At 37.8% G+C, this 20,066-nt stretch overlaps 1 protein-coding gene across 5 annotated transcripts in view; it reads right to left on the bottom strand.

Annotated features, from left to right (window-relative positions):
- The window catches only part of LOC113830752 (transcription initiation factor TFIID subunit 2), a 74,790-nt gene that overhangs the window by 12,461 nt on the left and 42,263 nt on the right, over positions 1-20,066 (bottom strand). For all 5 annotated transcript variants that reach the window (XM_027431696.2, XM_027431698.2, XM_027431697.2 and 2 more), the window contains 7 exons: positions 19,587-19,727; positions 17,205-17,315; positions 15,380-15,573; positions 12,363-12,502; positions 9,870-9,939; positions 4,260-4,369; positions 1,342-1,571 (listed from right to left, as the gene is read on the bottom strand). In XM_027431696.2, coding sequence (XP_027287497.1) covers positions 1,342-1,571; positions 4,260-4,369; positions 9,870-9,939; positions 12,363-12,502; positions 15,380-15,573; positions 17,205-17,315; positions 19,587-19,727 — 996 coding nt within the window. The remainder of the gene's footprint in view (positions 1-1,341; positions 1,572-4,259; positions 4,370-9,869; positions 9,940-12,362; positions 12,503-15,379; positions 15,574-17,204; positions 17,316-19,586; positions 19,728-20,066) is intronic.

Here is a 20,066-nt window from a genome sequence, read left to right as displayed (position 1 = left end):
TGATCCTGTGACAACACTTAGAACCGAAATCAGATTTCTGCAAACAAGTAGCTTGTAGTACAGTCAAAACTAAATAGCTCTAATAGCCTCACAGATTAGATCATGCCCAGTGACCAAAAGTTAACAGGAATCAATGTAAAATGTTAAGCCCTTTCTTCTCTTTTATGGGGGCAGAAGTGTTTGTTAACTTTTAGAGACTCCCCCCCCAATATGGATCTTAATTTTTTTTTAAGATTTACTTTTATCATAATTATGTGTATGTGTTTGTGTGTTTAGGGGGAATACTCGCATGTATGCAGTAATACGAGGCCAGAAGAAAGTACTGGGAACTGAACGCAGGTATCTGGAAGAACAGTCAATGTTCTTAATGCCTTCGCCATGGGTGCAGCCCTAGAAGGCTGCATCTCGTGATGTCACTTTCTCCTGTCACCTGAGGTGTGCGTGTGGACGTGGGCGAGTGTCACCAGCACACTGGTTCCCACGGGAGAGAGCTCTGCAGAAGGCACTTCCTCTTCCGTGTGAGCATCTGTCTTAGCTTCCCCAACCCAGACCGTAGGACCCACTTTACATTCACAATCCATGTGATTCTTTCACAATCCATTCACAATCCAGATAACTTAGGGCCAAGTGTCCAGACACCAGAAGGGAACGGCCAGGAGAACAGTCTGGGCTGCGGACTGCTGAAAACGGAGGGCTGGAGTATGGCAGACACTGTGTCATCAGTATGAGCATTATTTCTGGAAAAATCCTTTTATGGTGAAATGATTCACACACTCTTTATACAGAACCTGACAATTTATAATGCAGTTAGGTTTTCTACAGGCAAAAACACAAGTCTTAAAAATCATAAAGTGTAATGTGCCATCTCCTCCCAAATCATCAGATTATCTACTAATTCCTTATTTATTTTCTTTTCCAAACCATTTGCCAGGTGCTCATCCTGTTTAGAACTGCCCTACAACTCTAACTGTGCAGCAAAAACAACTTAAAGGCAGGGTCTCAAGTTCAAGGGTTTGCCACTGATACACACAGACAAGACAGGCTGACGCCTAACAGGCTCTAAGAACTGATCTATATGCAATTTTATTCTGTACTATGCAGAGAAGAAATCCAATGGCGCAGAAGAGTCTTACGTCATCACACAAGTAACTAGAGCACATTTGTTACATTTAATCATGTGATGACAGTGACATTTTATGAATTGTGAAATGCAAAGCAAACACAAGCTGGGGGGTTAAAAAGGCAGTGACCTGAGACTAGAGAGCTGACTGGTTCAAAGAGGACATTGTTACTATAGACTACATAGTGAGGCTCTGTATTCTGTACTAACGTGATACTCACAGGGTTCTGAAATCCAGCGAGCTGAGCATGAGAGCCTGGGTTACTCGAGGATTCCTGGTTGCCTGCTCCGGCTTCTGGAATTATGGTAGGATTCAAGACGGCTTTTTTCTCTTTTAGATTGAGGACAAGCCCGAGTTCTGGCAAGGGTAAACAGGAAGGTCTACTGAGGCCAAAGAGAGTGAAGTACAAGTCCACAGCACCACACCGTAACCTCCAGTCATGTGCAGTACCTAAGAGGCAGACAGAAAACTTCATTACCACACCATTAATCTTACAAAATCAACTTCAGAAATTAAATAAAAATCAATTAATTGAGTGAGTGTGTATGTGACAAGTGCTGTGGGGAAGTGTGGAAGTCAGAGGACAATCTGCAGGAGTCAACTATTTCTTTCCATCATATGGATTCCGGATTCAAGTGCCTTCATCTGCCATGCCACTCTGCCAGCACAAGGGAAATCTGCTATTTAAAGACACAGATCCTCTCTGTAATTCACTAATTTGAGGTTTGAAATATGATAAGAAAGCGATAGGAAGGTGGTTAGCAGGTAAAGGTGCTTACCACCAAGCCTGACCACTGGAGATTGATCCCTGGGACCCCCAGAGTGGAAGAGCAGAAACAGAATCCCAAAATTTGTCCTCTGACTTCCACAGGTACACACCACACACATACACAAAATCATAAATTAAATGTGGAACAAAGAATTAAATACGGTACAAAAGTGTACAACTTCTTGATATAATACAATTATAAATGCGGTTTATTATGAAGGAAGAAAATATTTTGCTAAACATCTTCATATTGTTAATTCAGGTTTCTGAAACCAATTAAGCAAATCTTCCTATGCTGCTATATTTTTTTCCTCAATGGCTATAATGTTCTCTTCTACTTTAGATGAAACCAATTTTTAAATTCTCTACACCAAAACCAAAGTCAGCTGAGTTTTTGTTGTTGTTATTGTTTGGTTTTGTTTTTGGCTTTTGAGACAAGGTTTCTCTGTAGAACAGCTCTTCATAACGGGAAACTGCACTATATGAGATGACAGAAGTTAACAGTCCTTAGCATTTCAGTAATAGTAAACTAAATTTAAAAAACTGAAATATTAGAATTTAGTATTTGTGATTCAGCAAGTTATCAATGTGCTATCATGGTAAGCTATCTCTAAGAGAAAACAAAGTATCACACTCAAAAATTTTAAGTACTAGAAAATAAAAAATTAAGTATTAGAATAAATACCCACAGGTCTCTCTCTACTTGCAAAAACCATTTAAGCAAAGTAATTTCAGCCTAGCTTTTGACTAACCCTTTCAATCAGAATCACAATTTCAATCTATTAAGATATAACAAATACTTTTAAAATATATGACATTTATACATTCATAGATTTAATAACCCAATTAAATAAAATTGACTTACAAATAAGTGACTACCCAGTCTGCTAAGAGTATAGCCATTAATCAAGAGCCTGAATTTGATTCTCCAACACAGAAGGAGAGAAACTAACTACACACAAAGCTCAATCATGAGAAGCATAACACTGAGTGTTTAAAGTGAGGCAGACACCATGCTTTACAAACACCAAGTTGTTTAATTCTTGGTTTGCAGAAAAACAGAAAAACCTGCATTTTGTAAATGGCAGAGTTGAAAGCAGTTCTACCAAGAGTAAGAACTGAGCTGAGAGTTAACTGATTCCAGCATCAGGACTGTCCACACTGTCCACACCCTGACCTCACTCCAAAGGATGGAAACTCACACTGTGATAAGATGGCATGCTCTCTGAGATGAGGAACGGAAATATGCAGTCTTTAAAACTACAGGTCATGTCTTTTCTACATTCACTCACTCACTGTCCTGGAAAAATAAAAAAGAAACTAGTTCTCTCTTAACAAAGCCACTAGGAGGCTATAGAAAAGAGATGAAAAGACTAGGAAGGTTTGTGTTTATAGCCCTTTAACTACTTTAAAAATTTGTAAAATTTGTATTTTTCATGTCTGTAACCACATTATGGAACAAAGCGAACACATCCTAACAAATGTTATGACGTTAATTGTCAGAAGCCAGCCTTGGCGACCCCCCATGCCTAGCTAGCCGCCAGCCAGTTTAGCACCCCACCCCTCAGGTTCCGGGACCTGGCCTGAGAAGCAACTAACACCTGTTCCTTCCCCCAGTTCCTTAACAGGAGATTCCCGGTACCTGCCTGAGAGCAATTAACATTCATTCCTCCCCCACCTCTTTTTCTCTGCTTCCTCCTTTCTCTTTAAAAAGCCCCTTGGTTTCAATAAACTTGGCCTTGACATGGAAATCTGCTTGGTCCCGATTTTTCTTTCCCGCCCATTATTTTCAGGCGTTTCCACCTTGGACTCCCGAATTACCTGAGCCCCTCGGGACGGGACAGTTAATGTAAGAACCTGAGATTCTATTTTAAAGGGTGATGGAGGAGGAGTCAAGAGGGTCACATAGTAAAGGGCATGCAACTTAGGCACGGGCCTGCGTGTGATCCCAGCAACCATGTGAAAGCCAGGCACTGTGGCATGCCCTGCAATTCCTGCACTAGGGAGTTGGAAACAGAAGCCATTGGGCTCCCTGGCATGTCAGTTCCAGGTTACACACACACACACACACACACACACACACACACACACACACTCTCACTCACTCACCCCATATCCTTAAAAAATCTGATGTAAAATGAAAAGAAGTAACAATTCTTTTTTTTACAATTTTTTTTTTTGGTTTTGGTTTTTCAAGACAGGGTTTCTCTGTGTAGCTTTGGAGCCTATCCAGGCATTCACTCTGGAGACCAGGCTGGCCTCCAACTCACAGAGATCCGCCTGCCTCTGCCTCCTGAGTGCTGGGATTAAAGGCGTGCGACACCAACGCCCAGCAGAATTAACAATGTTTAAAGTCACTGCTCTCTTACCAGAATTCATTAGTTTCCACAGTTGATCTACTAGGGCTTCATTGCATAAGGGAGACTCCATGTTCTTTGTAAATGGCGGATTCTTAGTCAACATGTTTAGAATCTTATGCCTGCAAGAATGAAAAATAAGTTTTTAAAAGACCATTTGCTGACTGGTGATGTGAATAAGAAACACTATAAGATATGAAAACTATTTTTCTCCTTGTCCATTAGGTTTAGTTGTGTATTTAGTTCCATTTTTAAATGCTTTATGACAAATCCAAAATATTTATCATGTGTTTTCTCACTAAAAATACCTTGTGTATTTGTTTTTGAAGATTATCTGAACTCTGTAACAAGGTCTTCTACAATCTGACTATATAATCCTAACAATTTCATTCTTTTTAGTATTGAAAACATAATCAAGCAAATCAACCAACAACCTGGTGGTTAAGTATGAAAATCCTTATAACAGAACATCAGAAAAAATAATTTAAACATGGGTCAATGGTGCAGATACATTTTAAAGATGGAACATAGAAAAGAACAAAATGGGGGAGAGTGTCTTCAAAACAAGCTGCAACCATGGTGGCACACACAGTCCTAGCCTCTGGAGGCTGCAGCAGTAGAGTGTCGAGTTCAAGGCCAGGCTAAAACCTGAATATGGAAAGAGCCTAGTAAGAAGAGTAAGTGGAAACTCCATGGCTCAAGTTTATAATCATGAGAGCTAGCTTTTTGTTTTGTTTATTTTTCTGGAGATAAGGCACAACAAAGAACACAAAATCTTAAGAAGAAAATATCTGATGCTATGAATATAGAAAGATGCAAAGAAAAAAAGGGTGGGGGGAGGCCTGGTGGGAGCCTAGAGTTTATTGGAAAGACAAGGGCCCGGACTGGAGTAAGCAAAAATACAAGAACTAAGAGGACTTGGTCTCAGCCAAGCATGGGGGCAAACACCTTTAATCCTAGCACTCAGGAGGCAGAGGCAGGTGATCTCTGAGTTTGAGGTCGGCTTGGTCTACACAGTGAGTTCCAGGACAGTCAGGGTTGTTAGACAGAGAAAGCCTGTCTCGAAAAACAAAAACAAAGAGGAATTGGACTCTTGAATATAAGTAAGGAGGAAAGAAATGGGATGGAATTCACGGAAGATATCCAAACTTTTAAAAAAGAGAATCTGGGAAATTTCTGCACTTCACTACCAGCACTAAGAAATCCAGCTGGATTTTCAGCTGGGGAGGAAGTAAGAGGAAAGTTGATGGGCTGAGTGTTGTTTAAAACACTACACTCCCAGCAGCCCTGCCATTTCATGTCTGCAAAAGTGGAAGATGGGAACTTTATTGACACCTTTTGTGGATGTGAAATTAAAGATTGCACAAAACAAGACTACTAAAGGTTGCCTTAAAAAAAGGCAGGATGTGACTTTAGATACAAAGCAAGTTATATGAAAAGGAACATAAATCTTTACAAATAATTCATATAAACATTTTCATCTTTATGGACAAACATAATCCCTGTCCTTCAAGATCTCTTCCTCTATGAGTCCATAGGAATGCGTTTCTTTGAGTTTTGAGAAGGAGGTCTCACTGTGTTGCCCAGGCTAGTCCTAAGCTTAATTGATCCTCCTGCCACAGCCTCCTGAATGTTAGGGAGTTTGTTTGTTACAGCCTATTAATGTTGCTATGTTTTTAACATTCAGTAAGTTGAAAAGTACATTTCTGTCCAGCTACTTTCCAAAATATCCAAAATGAAACAGAGACCGACCATTGCTCCAAACACTACAAATGCTTTGGAATCTCTCTATGATTTATAAAGTGCACTCTGGGGACATCTTTGAAATCACCACTAAAATAGCAATGATGATTAATTAATACATTTATAACTTATAGCACTCTTTAAACATTGCTTTAACACATGTTTTGTCCTTTAAAGTTCACATGCTAGGGACTCGAGACCATGGCTCAGTGGTTAAGAGAGCTTGTTCTTACAGAACATGGGAGGTCAGCGGGCTCAACACTGCCTGTGACTCCAGTTCTAGAGGACCTGTTGCCCTCTTCTGACGTCCTCAGGTGCCTGAATGTCCATGGCACACATAAGAGATAACATGCACACAAATAAAACAAAAAACCAAAGAACAAAACTCTGAGGATAAAAAAAAAATACCCATAAGCATGCTGATAATTAAAAAAAAAAAGGAACAAATTTCTTTGTTAGAAATGTTTTTTAAGCAGGAAAATAGAAGTGACTAAATATACAAAATATTCAAAGGAAATAAGAGAAGACAAGTATCCCAGGCTTAATTTATCAGAGTTTAAATAACAACGTGTTACAAGTGTAGACTTCAGACATCTGAAACAGACTTAAAAGCCAATCTCAAAGTCACAGGTTCATGGGACCACAGCAGCAAAAGGATCACTGTATTTGTCTGAAGATTTGAGAATTTCTTCATGAGACAGTCTAATTCCAATGCTATCACTATAAAAAAAAAAATAACAAATCAAACCACCACAAACCAAACCAACAGCAAACCAACCAACCAATAAAACAAACAAAAGCTGAAAGTCTGCCAAAAGAAAAAGCAGTGACCATAAATGTATCGCCTGAAAGAACTGGTACAGTCAGATCATGATCATGTTTACTTCCAAAACAGGAGAGCTTCATACTATCTTCTATGAACTTTATATAATCTAAACCAAACGTAACTGTATACATATAAAAACAACAATAATCAACAAATCAAAATGGGTCAGGACTACCATTTCTGGTTATACTATTACTACAGGACATATTTTCTCTTGGTGGGATTTTATTATTTTCTGAAATTTGTATGATCATTTTATTTTATTGCAATAAGGTTGCATTATATACCTCAGACTGGTCTTGAACCTGCACTCCTCCTATTTCGGCCTTTTTACCCTGGAGTATGAGCATATGCCAGCCTGGAACTGTGAGGAGTTTAACCTCCCACTCCCTTTCCTTGAAAGATAATTTTACTATGTCACCGTGGCTGGCATGGAACTCACTACATAGACCAGAGTGCCCTTGAACTCACAGATCCACTTGCCTCTGTCTCCTGAGTTTGAGAATTAAAGGCATGAACTCCTGGCAAAGGTCATTTTTACTGAAAGAAAACTTCAACTTTGAAAATTTAGAATTTTAGTTTTTAAAACAACACACATAAATTAAAAGACTTATTTTAGCCTATGCATCTAATTCTTTTTTATCCTAACAGACACATAAAATTGACAGCAAACCTTAGAGCTAAAGAGATTACCACCACCACCCAAGGGCATCATGCATCATGGTACACACCTGTAGTTGCAGTACACATGAGCAGAGGCCGAGGCCAGCCTGGACTATATAGTAAGACTGCCTCAAGCACAGCAAAACAAAATAAAAATAAAAGAATGAAGTTAATTAAAGACACAAAGCATGGTGGTACACTGAGAAGGTGGAGCAAGGCAGATCTCTGTTAGCTCAAGGCCAGTCTGGTCTACATAGGAAGACAGTCAAGGCTATAATGAGACCCTATCTGAAACAAAATAGAAAACACCACTGAGAAAGCAATCACTGTGTGGAAACACTTTCATCCAGTGATCTTTCATTAACATATGGCTTTCTAAAAATGGGGACTGAAAACAAAACAAAACCCCTCTGACATTTCTCTTATAAGGTGTATATGCCATGGCCATATGTGTAGACGTTAGAAGGCAAATTGCAGGAGTCAGTTCTCATCTCTATCACGGGTTCTGCCTTTACCTGCTGAGTCATTTCGCCAACCCTTAACTGCAAACTTGTGTGGCTGTGTGTGGTTTAGTATAACCTATATGCTAGGGTGATATTAAAGGAGAAGTTTCTCTAGTGGGGACATTAATAAAGGATGTTAAGAAGAAAACATGCTAAACCTAACTATGAAGCATACCTCTAAATGGATTTTCAGTCTAGTCTGTAAATAGTGCTCTTGACATTTGAATGAACCAAAACATTTCAAAAACACAATTCAAAAGCACTCAACACAGACATAATGTGTAATACAATAACTTCAAATATCACAAAACCATGACAATCTGCCCAAAGTGCTCTGAAGTTATCAAAAATATAGATGTTAATTTTTAATTATGTAAATTGAAAACAAATGAACACATGCAAAGCTTTGTTTATATTGCATTTATAGCATCTGTTCCCATTTGCTACCAAAGACTAAAGTACACTCACCATTTTAGATAAAGGAATGAGGCTGTATTCTGGGCTCTATACTTTAAAATGTGAAATTATCAGCTTTTTTACTCTGCATTTCAACTTTGTATCACTCACAAGAACAGATTATTCAATATATACTATAGATAACAAGTCAAGAACATTAAAATCGCCTGGCATTGGTGGTACATGCCTTTAATCCCAGTACTTGGGAGGCAGAGGCAGAGGCAGGCGACTCTCTGGGAGTTCGAGGCCAGCCTGGATAGCAAGTGCCAGGATAGGCTCCAAAGCTATACAGAGAAAACCCTCTCTCGAAAAACAAAAAAAAAAAAAAAAAAAAAAGAACATTAAATTTCATGTAAAAATCTGTATCGCAAACAGATTTAAAACCCTAAAATATACAGTTACTAATCAAGACATCACTGCTATCAACCTCTTGAGCAGACTTCTCACACCTAGAGACATTTCAGAGATAAGAAAGCAGATTCTAGGTCATTCAAAAAAAAAAAAAAAAAAAAAACACACTGATAATCTAAGTCCTTATCTCTAGCTGAAATGGCTGAGTTATTCTTCAGCTCTGAAATTATGCTCTATGAAGTCAATACAATGAATCAAATAAATTCTAAGTGTCTACTATGAGCAAAGAAAGGAATACAGAAATGGTTAAACTTAACTCCTAAATAAAAATCCCACTATGTAAAAGGAAACAGCGGGAATAATGCAGTTAGAAGAGGTAATCACAAATACAAAGGCAGATGCCATGATAAGCCTGTAATTCTTTTAGTTTCTTAAGATTTTAAAAAACATCAACTCTAATAAACATTAAGGCTCTAGATGTAATAAACAAATGGGAGCCGGTTATGTGGCTCCGTGAGTGAAGACTTGTCCTCTGAACTCCACATGCATGCTGCGGTACGTGTGCACGCATACACAGACAAAACATATAAATGTAATAAAGATTTTAAATGAACAAAAAACAAGATGCCCTGAAATAAGTTCCCAAATGACATAAATAGTGAGATCAATTATAAGCTGGGACACACAAGGCATCGTCCCTATTCATTAAACTATTAACAAAGAAACTATTAACAATGTACTTGAAAATGTTTTTAAAAAATCAAATTAAGAAAATTGTTTTAGCCTGGCTGGGGCAGCTCTCCCCTTTAATCCCACCACTCGGGAGGCAGTGGCAGGCAGATCTCTGAGTTTGAGGTCAGCCTGTGTACAGAGTGAGTTCCAGGACAGGCTCCAAAGCTACACAGAAAAACCCTGTCTCAAAAAAGAAAAAAAAAAAAAAAAAAGGAAAAGGCCTTAAAAATGTATAACTTAATGCCATATCTTAAAAAAATCATAAACATCTTTCCCATGCACAATCTTCAGAAATGATTCAACCCACTTTAGGACTCCAAATCAAGACATTACAGTACATACACTAACCTTACATATGGAACAGGGTCAGTCTGAATCATATTAAGTAGCCACTGAAGTTCTTCACAACTCCGGTCCACTGAAAATAAAACGAGTAAATATATGCAGGGTTAATTATAGCACATCAAATAGCAAGTGAACATACGGAGGGGCAGTAAATAAGTAGGGTTCTTAGTGGGACTGTCATGCAGTTGAAGGATCCAAGGAAGCAATTAGCACTCTTTTTCTTTTTTTAACTCGGTATGCTCTGGGCCAGTAACTTTCTTTCATAAGCATCATGCCATATGTAACCAAGACCAAAAACAGTACCTAGTATGCACTCAGCCAAATACCAATACACCTTAAAGCAAGTTATACTTCGTTAAAAGCCATAAATTAGACACAATTCCTTGGACAAGATCTGCCTAACTTTTTAGATGCTTAAATCCCAGAGAGGTTTGACATACAACAGCAGCATAAATGCAAACATGTTTATGCCCACATGGTTCCTCCCACTAAGACCCAGTAAGAAAGGAAACTATGAATATATTATGACTGTAACTGATATAAAATGACACATTAAGTATTGCCAATCACCTTTTCAACATATTTTTAAGAACTGAAAAGCTTTATTTACAAAATTTTATGCATAACAAACAAGTTTCCTTTTTTCACCTTCTGAATGCCAATATTTTAAGCTACAGAATTCATGGTTCATTCCAAAGCACCATTCAATTTTTTAAATTATACTTATTAGTTTTGTATTCTTTTGGAAACATATTAGTACTCTTTAATTTTGGGTAGTATTAACTCAAGAATATCCTTCATTTATCTGAAAAAAGAAGGTTAGGCATACTAACAAATTATTAGATTTCAAACAAGTGTAGATTTTAAGCTGGCAAGATATCAAAACATATAGAGACACAGAACTATTTATGCTTATTGCTTGTTAAATGATTCAATTAACAACAACAAATCCTATCTATATCATCTCTTAAATGAAAGGATATTAAAACAACAGTTCTTTCTGAAACAAGACAAACATAATATAAACACAACATGGTTACTACTCTCTTTGCTTCCTGTCTGTAGGCATTTCTGTTGAGATTTATAAAACTTAAAAAGACTAGATTATACATGTTTCCAGTTCACATGCAACCTGTGGAACTTCCCATCTCCTTTTATTCTAATTGGAACTCAGTACACTTCAACTTCCTCATTCTTCCACTATTTCCATTACATTACCTTTTAGATGTAAATGTATGTACTTCTTTAACTTGCATGCAACCATTAAACAATTATTTCTGAAATAAACACTGAATTTTATCAAAAGTTTAGCAAGCATTTAAGCTTAACACTATTATATAGAAATGATTAGTTATTACCTTTTTCTTCATTTACATATTCACCTATCTTTATTATTTTGGTTCACATATATTCCATTTGAAAATTTTCTAGGGAAGTTTTGTCATTAAGAATGTTACACAAGGGGGATGGAGACATGGCTCAGAAGTTAAGAGCACTTACTGTTCTTGTAGAGGACTACAGGTCAGTTTCCAGCAACCATATCAGGCAGCTCACAATAACCTTTAACTCCAGGGGATCTGAATACTTGTGTGTGTGTGTGACCATTCCTGGCCCAAAATAAAATCTTGGGAAAAAAAAGAATGCTATACAAGAACTTGTGTTTGCGTTATGTAAGTGACAACTTGGCAATGTATAGTAGAGATCTAAAACTCACACAGCTGTGTTGTTTATTGTCTTTTCATTTCCCAATCAGAAGCTGGAGACTACACTATGTTTTTACAGACTGAATCATAAAGCAAATTATGAAGATATTCAGCATGGGGAAAATCATAAACAAGTGTAGGTTTCAATAGAGTCCCCTATACGACCTGTCTAGGAACTTACACAAAAGATTCAAATTGCAGTAGAAGCTAGCTTATGTCACTTTAGTTGACATTCTTCAGAGCATCTCATTGTTTCCTGCATTATTTTTTCCAACCTTGGTATTTGTGAAATATCCTCATTATTTTATCTTTCTCACCTCGTTTCTGAAAGTGTCTTCAATGTATGCTCTTGCTTTAGTCATTGCCATGCTCCTTAACCCATTCAACTTGAGGCCTAATCTAATTTCCTGATGAAGTTACTCTGTTGATTCATTTGCATAGTCACAAAATTTTACACACCTGAACACTATTTCATTGAATCCTTAGATATTTTCACCAAATTTCTTATTTTTAAAAATAATATAAAGCTGAGTTTGTAGAATATGCTGGCTTCTCTATGAGCTAAATACATCTATAATTTTATTTTTTCCTATTGTCACCAAACCAACTAAGAGTCAAGAATTTAACAATAATGGATATGTGTGAAAATATCACAGCTAAATCCCCAATTTTGCATGCTAAATAGAAAGTAACCAACAGCAATTAAAATGTCCGTGCTGCATGTACTATGAAGATGCAACAAGAAGGGCTTTAAGATGTCTCTTTCGGACAAGCACCACTTGGATAGCATTACCTTTAGTGTAATCCACAACGGCTTCCAGAGCCGCTATCCTGATGTCCACGAAATGCCCATACTCAGCATAGGATTTGAAAAGAGAAGAATCACTTGGCACATGTCCGTTCTTCTGAAGCACCCTTATGGCTCTCAAGCAACTAGTGAGAAGAAAGGTAATTACTTCCTTTGAAGTACTATGATCTAAATTTATTACCTAGGTACTAGGTCTCTAGACTCATTTGTCAGTCAGTCAAAATCCTTATTTATGGGGGCTAGAGACATGGCTCAGCAGTTAGGAGTACTGGCTGCTCTTCCAGAGGACCCAGATTCAATTCCCTGCCATCATCCACATAGCAGCTCACACCGGTTTCTAGATCTGATGCCCATGTGCACAGACATACATGCAGGAAAAACACAACACATAAAATCAAATAGAAACAATTTTTTTAAATACTCATGATTTGCCAGGTAGTGGTTACTGAAAATATACTGAGCTGGGCAGTGGTGGTACATGCCTTTAATACCAGCACTCAGGAGATACCAGCAGGCAGATCTCTGAGTTTGAGTCTAGCCTGGTCTACAGAGTTCCAAGACAGCCAGGGTTAAAAAGAGAAACAATGTTTCAAACCGGCCCCTCCAAAAAACAAAAAAAAAAAAAGAAAAAGAAAAAGAAAAAAAAAAAAAAACAACTCATGATTTGAATGCATTGTATTCTCTAATGTTCAATTTTCATGATAAAATTTCAATATTAATACCCCAAACACCATAGAAACAAATTTCAATGTTTTGGATTGTTAGATCCACATACATGCCAACAAAATCACACCAGAAAACAGTACTCAACAATAAAAATATAATTTAAATGGAGTATTGTCTCCAGAAATCTTATTGTCATTCATTATGAAAAAAAAGGCTTGCTGGGTGTGGTGGTACTTGCTTTATTCCCAGCACTTGCACAAGTGGGGGTGGGGGAGGTGACCAGTGTGGAGGGCAGAGGCAGGCAGATCTTTGAGTTCAAGGCCAGCCTGGTCTACAGGACAGCTGAAAGGCATAGTGAGATCTTGTCTCAAAAAAAAAACCAATGAATAGATAGATAGATAGATAGATAGATAGATAGATAGATAGATAGATAGATAGATAGACAGACAGACAGACAGATAAAATAAGAGAGCTAAAATTTTTTGTAATCAGTAATCAACTTGTCGCAAACTCACACAAAAGCTGACAGAGAACTCCAGCTCTGGAAATAAGGGTAACAGCTAGGTGTGGGTGAATGCCAGCACGTGATGGTGACCGCAGGAGGGTCAGAGGTACCACAGTTGTCCATGGTCTCTTAGGCCAGACTACATGAGACCTTTCTCAAAGACCATAATGGGTTTTTTTTTTTTTATTAATAACTTGTTTTAGTGTATTAAATATATAAAGCTTTGACATTGTAATGCTTTTGTCAATTTTTATAGAAATCTCTTTGATATCTGCAAGCATTTGTGTATGTGATCACAACATCCAGATTATTAATTGTGGTATAATTTTTAACTGTAGAATATATACATGCAATTTCAGCCTTTAAGTCCTAATAGAATTATTAAACATAAGAAGTCCATTTGGAAACCTATATGTATATATATCTGTTCATACATTCACAAAGATAGAATAATTTGCTTGCATGTTGTTTTTAGCAGCATTTTGAGAGTTAAGTCATTATATTGACTAAAAATTTGTCAATCTGTTAGTAAATAAAAATTGATCATATTAAAATAAATTGGTTATATATATAAAGTTTATATTTGGAGATTGTCTATTGCAAATCTACTTTTCTTTTTCTAATTTTTTTAATTTAAATTAGAAACAGGATTGTTCTACATGACAATCCCAGTTCCCTTCTCCCACCCGTCCTCCCCTTCCCCCCCCCCCAAAAAACCTTATCTGTCACATATCTTTTCTGCTCCCACTGGATGGTGAGGCCTTCCATAGGGTATCATCACTGTCTATTGTATCCTTTGGGATAGGGCCTAGGCCCACCTCCGTGTGTCTTGGCTCAGGGAGTATCCTTCTATATGGAATGGGCTCCCAAAGTCCACACCTATGCTAGGGATAAATACTGGACTTCTACAGGAGGTCCCATAGATTTGAGGTTTCCTCACAGAAACCCATGTTCCTGGGGTCTGGATCAATCCCGTACTGGTATTCCAACTATCAGACTGGGGAGCAAGAGTTCCTGGATGTTCAGGTCAGCTGTTTCTATGGGTTTTACCAGCCTGGTCTGGACCTCTGTGCTCTTCACTGGTCCTTCTCTGCATCTGGGTTCCAGTTCAGTTCGGTGCCATAATGGGTTCTTTACACAGTAGGACTGTATAAGACATTATCCTAACACAATGCTTTCTGTACTCAGCAGTGACAGTATAACACATGACCCTAACACAAAAACTTTCTTTACACAGTAGTGACTAACACAACACTTTCTTTACACAATAGTGACTATATAAGACATGATCCTAACACTTTCTTTACATAGTAGGACTAGTATAAAGACATGACCCTAACAAAACACTGTCTTAGGAAGAATTTCTAGGGTTGGTGAGATAGCTCTGCAGGTGAAGGCATTTGACTTGTGTAAGGCTGGGAACCTGAGTCCCAAACCAAGTCCACATAAAGGGAAAAGAGAATCAAATCCACAGAGCTGTTATCTGACCGCCACATACCATGTGCTTGTATGTGTGTGTATATGTATGTGCACACGCACAAAAGGACAAAATAATATATTTCTTTTCAAAAATTAGAGCATACATAATGAAAATTGTTTATGAACTATACAAAAGGTATTATACATTTAAAATTCCATTAAAAAGAGAAAAACTTTAAAGGATATTTTCCAAATATTAGCAATCAATCAGGAGATGACATTATCATAAAATTTAAATTTCTTATTTTTACTTTAACTTTCCCCAATTTAATCTAATAAGAATAATGGTATAGTTGTGGAAATAAAAAAAAAAAAAAAACATTTACAGAAGCAGCAAAGAACTGAGCAACACCTGACAGTGATAGTGTGCCTGTAACTTGGGAGAAGCTTCTCCATATTCAAAAACCGGGTTATTTCTTCCAGAATTAGTCGAACATCAGGATTTAAGTTATCCAAAGTTCTAACTTCATTATTCACACTGACAGCAGGTGTAACAGAATTAGCCAGAGCATCAATCATTTCTGCACGGTAATAGTTATCTGAAAACTAAGCCAAAGAATAATTAAGAACAGATACAATTAAAGCTTTTCATGAGATATTAATACAACATATAACTTTAAATCATTTCAGTTCAGAAGTAGAGCACATTTCTAGTTTGTACAAAGCCCTGAGTTCATCACCAGCGTAACACACACACACACACAGACACACACACAGACACACACACAGACACGCATTATGTATCTAACAGCAAGTTTTCTAGTAAATACCTACCTATCCATTGTATAGACTTATGACTTAGAAAAAAGTGAAAATGCTGTACTCACGAGTGATTTATTATTGTATTAAACTCTTATCTGTGTAAGATCCTCCTACAGTCTCCTGAACATCTACAAGATTACAGTCCAAAAGAGAAGACAAAGACTAGTCTACTAGGAGCTAGTGAGATGGTTCAGTGGATAAGGCGCTTGCACTTGGTTACGCCTGAAGTAAACATTAAAACTCACTATTCACCAAGTGTGAGGAGCAGAGCTCAGGTCCCAGTGTTTACATAAAACCCAGACAGGGATGGGAGCCCACCTGTAGCCCAGCACTCAGGAGGTAGAGCAGAGTCCCTGAAGCAACCTGGCTAGCTAGAGTAGCCAACTGGTATGCTCTGGATTCAAGTGAGACAAAGTGCCAATAGCAATCAAGGGAGATACCTGAGACCAAGCCCAGTCTCTGCATGCAGGGGCACATACGTGAACATGTAACCCCACACATGTTTTGGACACATATGCACACTACAGACAGATATATAAACAAAATGAATAGAACATCATAGTCTGCGAATCCTTCTATCAAGTCAAAGCTTCCAGTCACCTAGCATTCTACCTTAAAGTATAAACATACCACATATAAAGATCACCATATAATTGAGGAAATTATCAACATAAGAAACAGGCAGATGAACTCAGAGTTGGAGAGGTGGCTTAGATTGTTCAGTGTTTACAAGCACTTACTACAGAAGGATGGGGTTCGGTTCTCAGCACTCACAGGAGGCTCACAGCCCCCTTTACGTCCAGGTTCAGGGGATCTGTTAACCTCTTGTGGCCTCTGTGGACTTCTTCACATGGTGCATATACAGACAAGCAGCACATATGTACACACACAAAAGAAAGACAGAAAGCAAGAGAGAAAGAAGGACAGAAAAGAACTAACTCAGCTTAAAGAAAAGCAACTTGGAAGAAACATGTATTTCAAAGAACAGAAAATCCCAGAAGAGGATCAAAAATAAAAATTCAAAACTATCAGCAATACCACATTCCTTCCAATAACATTATTTTAAAAAGAAATGTTGCAGTCTACATGCACAGAATAATGACAATAGTTGCTATTTGATTTACTATACATTCTTCCTCTTCCGTACTTCAAAATGTAACTTCCTTTTCCTCTAACTTCCCTCAGAAGATTTCTGAAACACATACATACATGCATGCATGCTTGCATTCATTATTCCAATAAATCATGCCCTGTGCCTCTAACTCTAGCAAGGTACCAGGGACTTATGGATGATGCTACAAACAAATGTTTCTTCCTTTCTTTTATTGTAGTCCTGGAGACTGAGGTCCCCATATATTATCCTAAAACAAGTGTCACTGGGTATTTTGTAATATAAATTGACAAAAACACTTTACCTTATTTTTCCTGTTGTCATTGTACTTGATTAAGTCTAAAATAAATGTTAAAACTTCTTTGGGACAAAGATTATGTACATCTCTTAACAAAGCCATGGCAACTGGCATGGTCTAAAAAAAGAAAAAAAGAGAAAGTTTAAGCACACAACCCAACTTATTCATTACATGGCAATTTGGGCTATAAAGAGAATTACACTGGAATTAACACAGCTATCAAGATGGAGCCTAAGATCTCATCTCCCATGTGTTCCCACTACAGACACATCTAAAAGCACTACTGCTGAAATGGGTAAGAAATCCAGGAACTACTTTCATGACTGGACATATTCTACAGGCTATGCATCTTAGCCCTCACTTGCTGGAAGAAATTGTATCAATCCATTTCTAAGTAATACAGTGGAACTAGTATACAATTTCAGCACTGGTTCATTCTAACTCCCACCTGCACTACCCACTACTCTGAATTATCTTTGGCTAGTTGCTTAGTGCGTTGCTTCCTCACAGTTTTTTACAGAGCTCAGATACATAGGCACGAAGCATTAAACAAACTACAGCTCATCAGGCCTTGGACAGACAGTAATTTAAATTCAGTGTACCTTTCTTTTTTCTAAAATTTCATAAACAACTTTCTGTTAGTGCACACATAACACACACAACAATAAATTCTGCTAGTGAAACAAAGCTAATTAAGCCCTAGACAGAAAAGTTGATGAACTGAAATCTTGGTCCTACTTAGAACATGGCAAGGGATCATCAAGACTTTCCCTTCTAAACTGGACAATAAAAAAAAGAAATGGCTCAGTTTCTTGCTTAAAAGGGGAGAAGCAGCAAGAATGGTGGTACACTCTTGTTAATTCCAACACACTGGAGGTAGAGGCAGGAAGACTAGGAATTCCAAGCCAGTCTGAGCTACAGAGCAAGGAAACCTGCCTTAAGTAAAAAGGGGCAACACAGAAAGGGAATAACTAGAATCAACAATAGTGTGATAATCTTCATTGTCAGTATGACTGGCTATGGAATCACCTGGAAGATACACTTCTGGGCATGTCTCTGAGGGCATTTCCAGAGGGTTAGCGGGAAGGTTTAATTAGGGTTATTTATGGGAACATGGGTACCTTACCAGTTGCTATACCACCAAAGAAAGCAACTCTCCCACTTTCATAGTCATTACTGTCTTTATACCCTAAGAGAGGGTGGGGCTAGTGAGTCCCCCTTCTCCCTGGACAGAACATTGAAGGTGCAATCTTGAGTAGGTTTTGTGTTGATAATCACTGCTGCTAAGAGGTCAAAACTAACAGCCATGCCATGCCCTAAAGGTGTTGCATAACATTCTCTGGGCCTTTTTATTGCTTTGGGCCTTCTTTCACAATCTTCTGAACTACTGAAGAAGTTTCACTTAAAAACAAAATTTCCTTTCTACATGTTTTAGAAAAAAAATAGTGTTCATACGTTTTCTTCCAGTTACCTTGTATCCTCTCTTTGTTAAAGGCCTGACCTGTCTTTCATATTGGCTTTCTACTCTGGCTTCCCTTTATAGCAAGTAGGCTGGAGGTTCCACCTAATCTTCCACATGAACAAAACAAACCCCAAGGATTCTGTTCTCTGCTTTGTCCTCAGCAGCTGCCCATTTCTTCAGTTAAGATCAAGGCATCACTTTCAATCCTTTTCTTTTAACTCCACACTCCATTACTAGTTTGATCTAATCTTGGCCTTCATTCTTTTGACTAACAGACTTTGCAAATGATTTCCAAACCATTCAACACTAGTCACCTCATTCTTCAATGGACACACACTTCCACTCTCTCCCTCTAACATATCATTTACAGAAAGCTTCCTGTAAGTTTAACATTAAGCACACTCTATATACTTAGTCTACTTTCTTCATTCTGAAAATGGGAATGTGGCATCCATCTAGCAGAGCTGTGACTAATACTGCCCTCCGTGTGCAGTGCCTTGCAGGCAGCCAAGGCTATATGACACCTGTCTCCAAGCAAGCAAGCAAAGCCTTGACACTCTGAGCTGGGCTGATTCTGATTCAGGATGTACTGTCCCCGTTCTAGAAGGCCTGCTATTAGAAAGGTGAGTGTATACTCCATACCTCAGTTCCCCATGTTACCTACCAATCAAAGGCCACTCATTCTCTTCAGGTTACAAGTAACAAGGATATGATTTGTATAATGTTGATTTAAAAACCAGTAACCACTTAAAAAAAATTAGAAAATCTTCAGAGCAGATTTGTAAGACATACACACCTATCATATGAACAGTTTCCAAGTTAAATAGATACACAATAGCTTGTGGGAAAAAAAAAAAAAAACCTAGGTGAGCATCAATAAAACTTGCTTAGTATAAAAACATCATTAAGAACAAAGAGAAGAGTACCTTCTGTAGAAAATAACTCTGAAAACTCATGAAGTTGTTTGTTTTAACAATGTTTGGACAAGTTTTACAACAAAACATTCTAGTGAAGAGAGACTTCATGGCTGGTGGTCCTGTCCATGTGCTCACCATTGAGTTTGCAATCTGTAAATAATCAGAAGATGAAGTACTTTCCATCACCATTATAAATACACTTTGAAGACAAAATGGCTTTCTAAAAGCCAACACTACAGTTCTTGCAAATTAATACAATTTGGTCTTTTATTACCCATTTCTAATACACAAACTCACCCACCAAAAACCCTGACCAAGCAACCAAACAAACAGAAGATGAAGCGAAAGCCCCACTCCTATGTGCATTTACAGTCATTTTGCATAAGTTAATTTCTAAATGACAGCATCCTCTTGTGTTTAACAAAAACTTGCTTGCAAAGGCTTCTCTGACTGGGTTTGTCCTATCCACTTGGGTAGATACAATTCTGA

This window comes from Cricetulus griseus, chromosome 10 (assembly GCF_003668045.3).
Source record: "Cricetulus griseus strain 17A/GY chromosome 10, alternate assembly CriGri-PICRH-1.0, whole genome shotgun sequence".
Lineage (NCBI taxonomy): Eukaryota > Metazoa > Chordata > Mammalia > Rodentia > Cricetidae > Cricetulus > Cricetulus griseus.
Note: the sequence above shows the minus strand (reverse complement) of the source record. Positions and strands in the feature narration are given on the sequence as shown.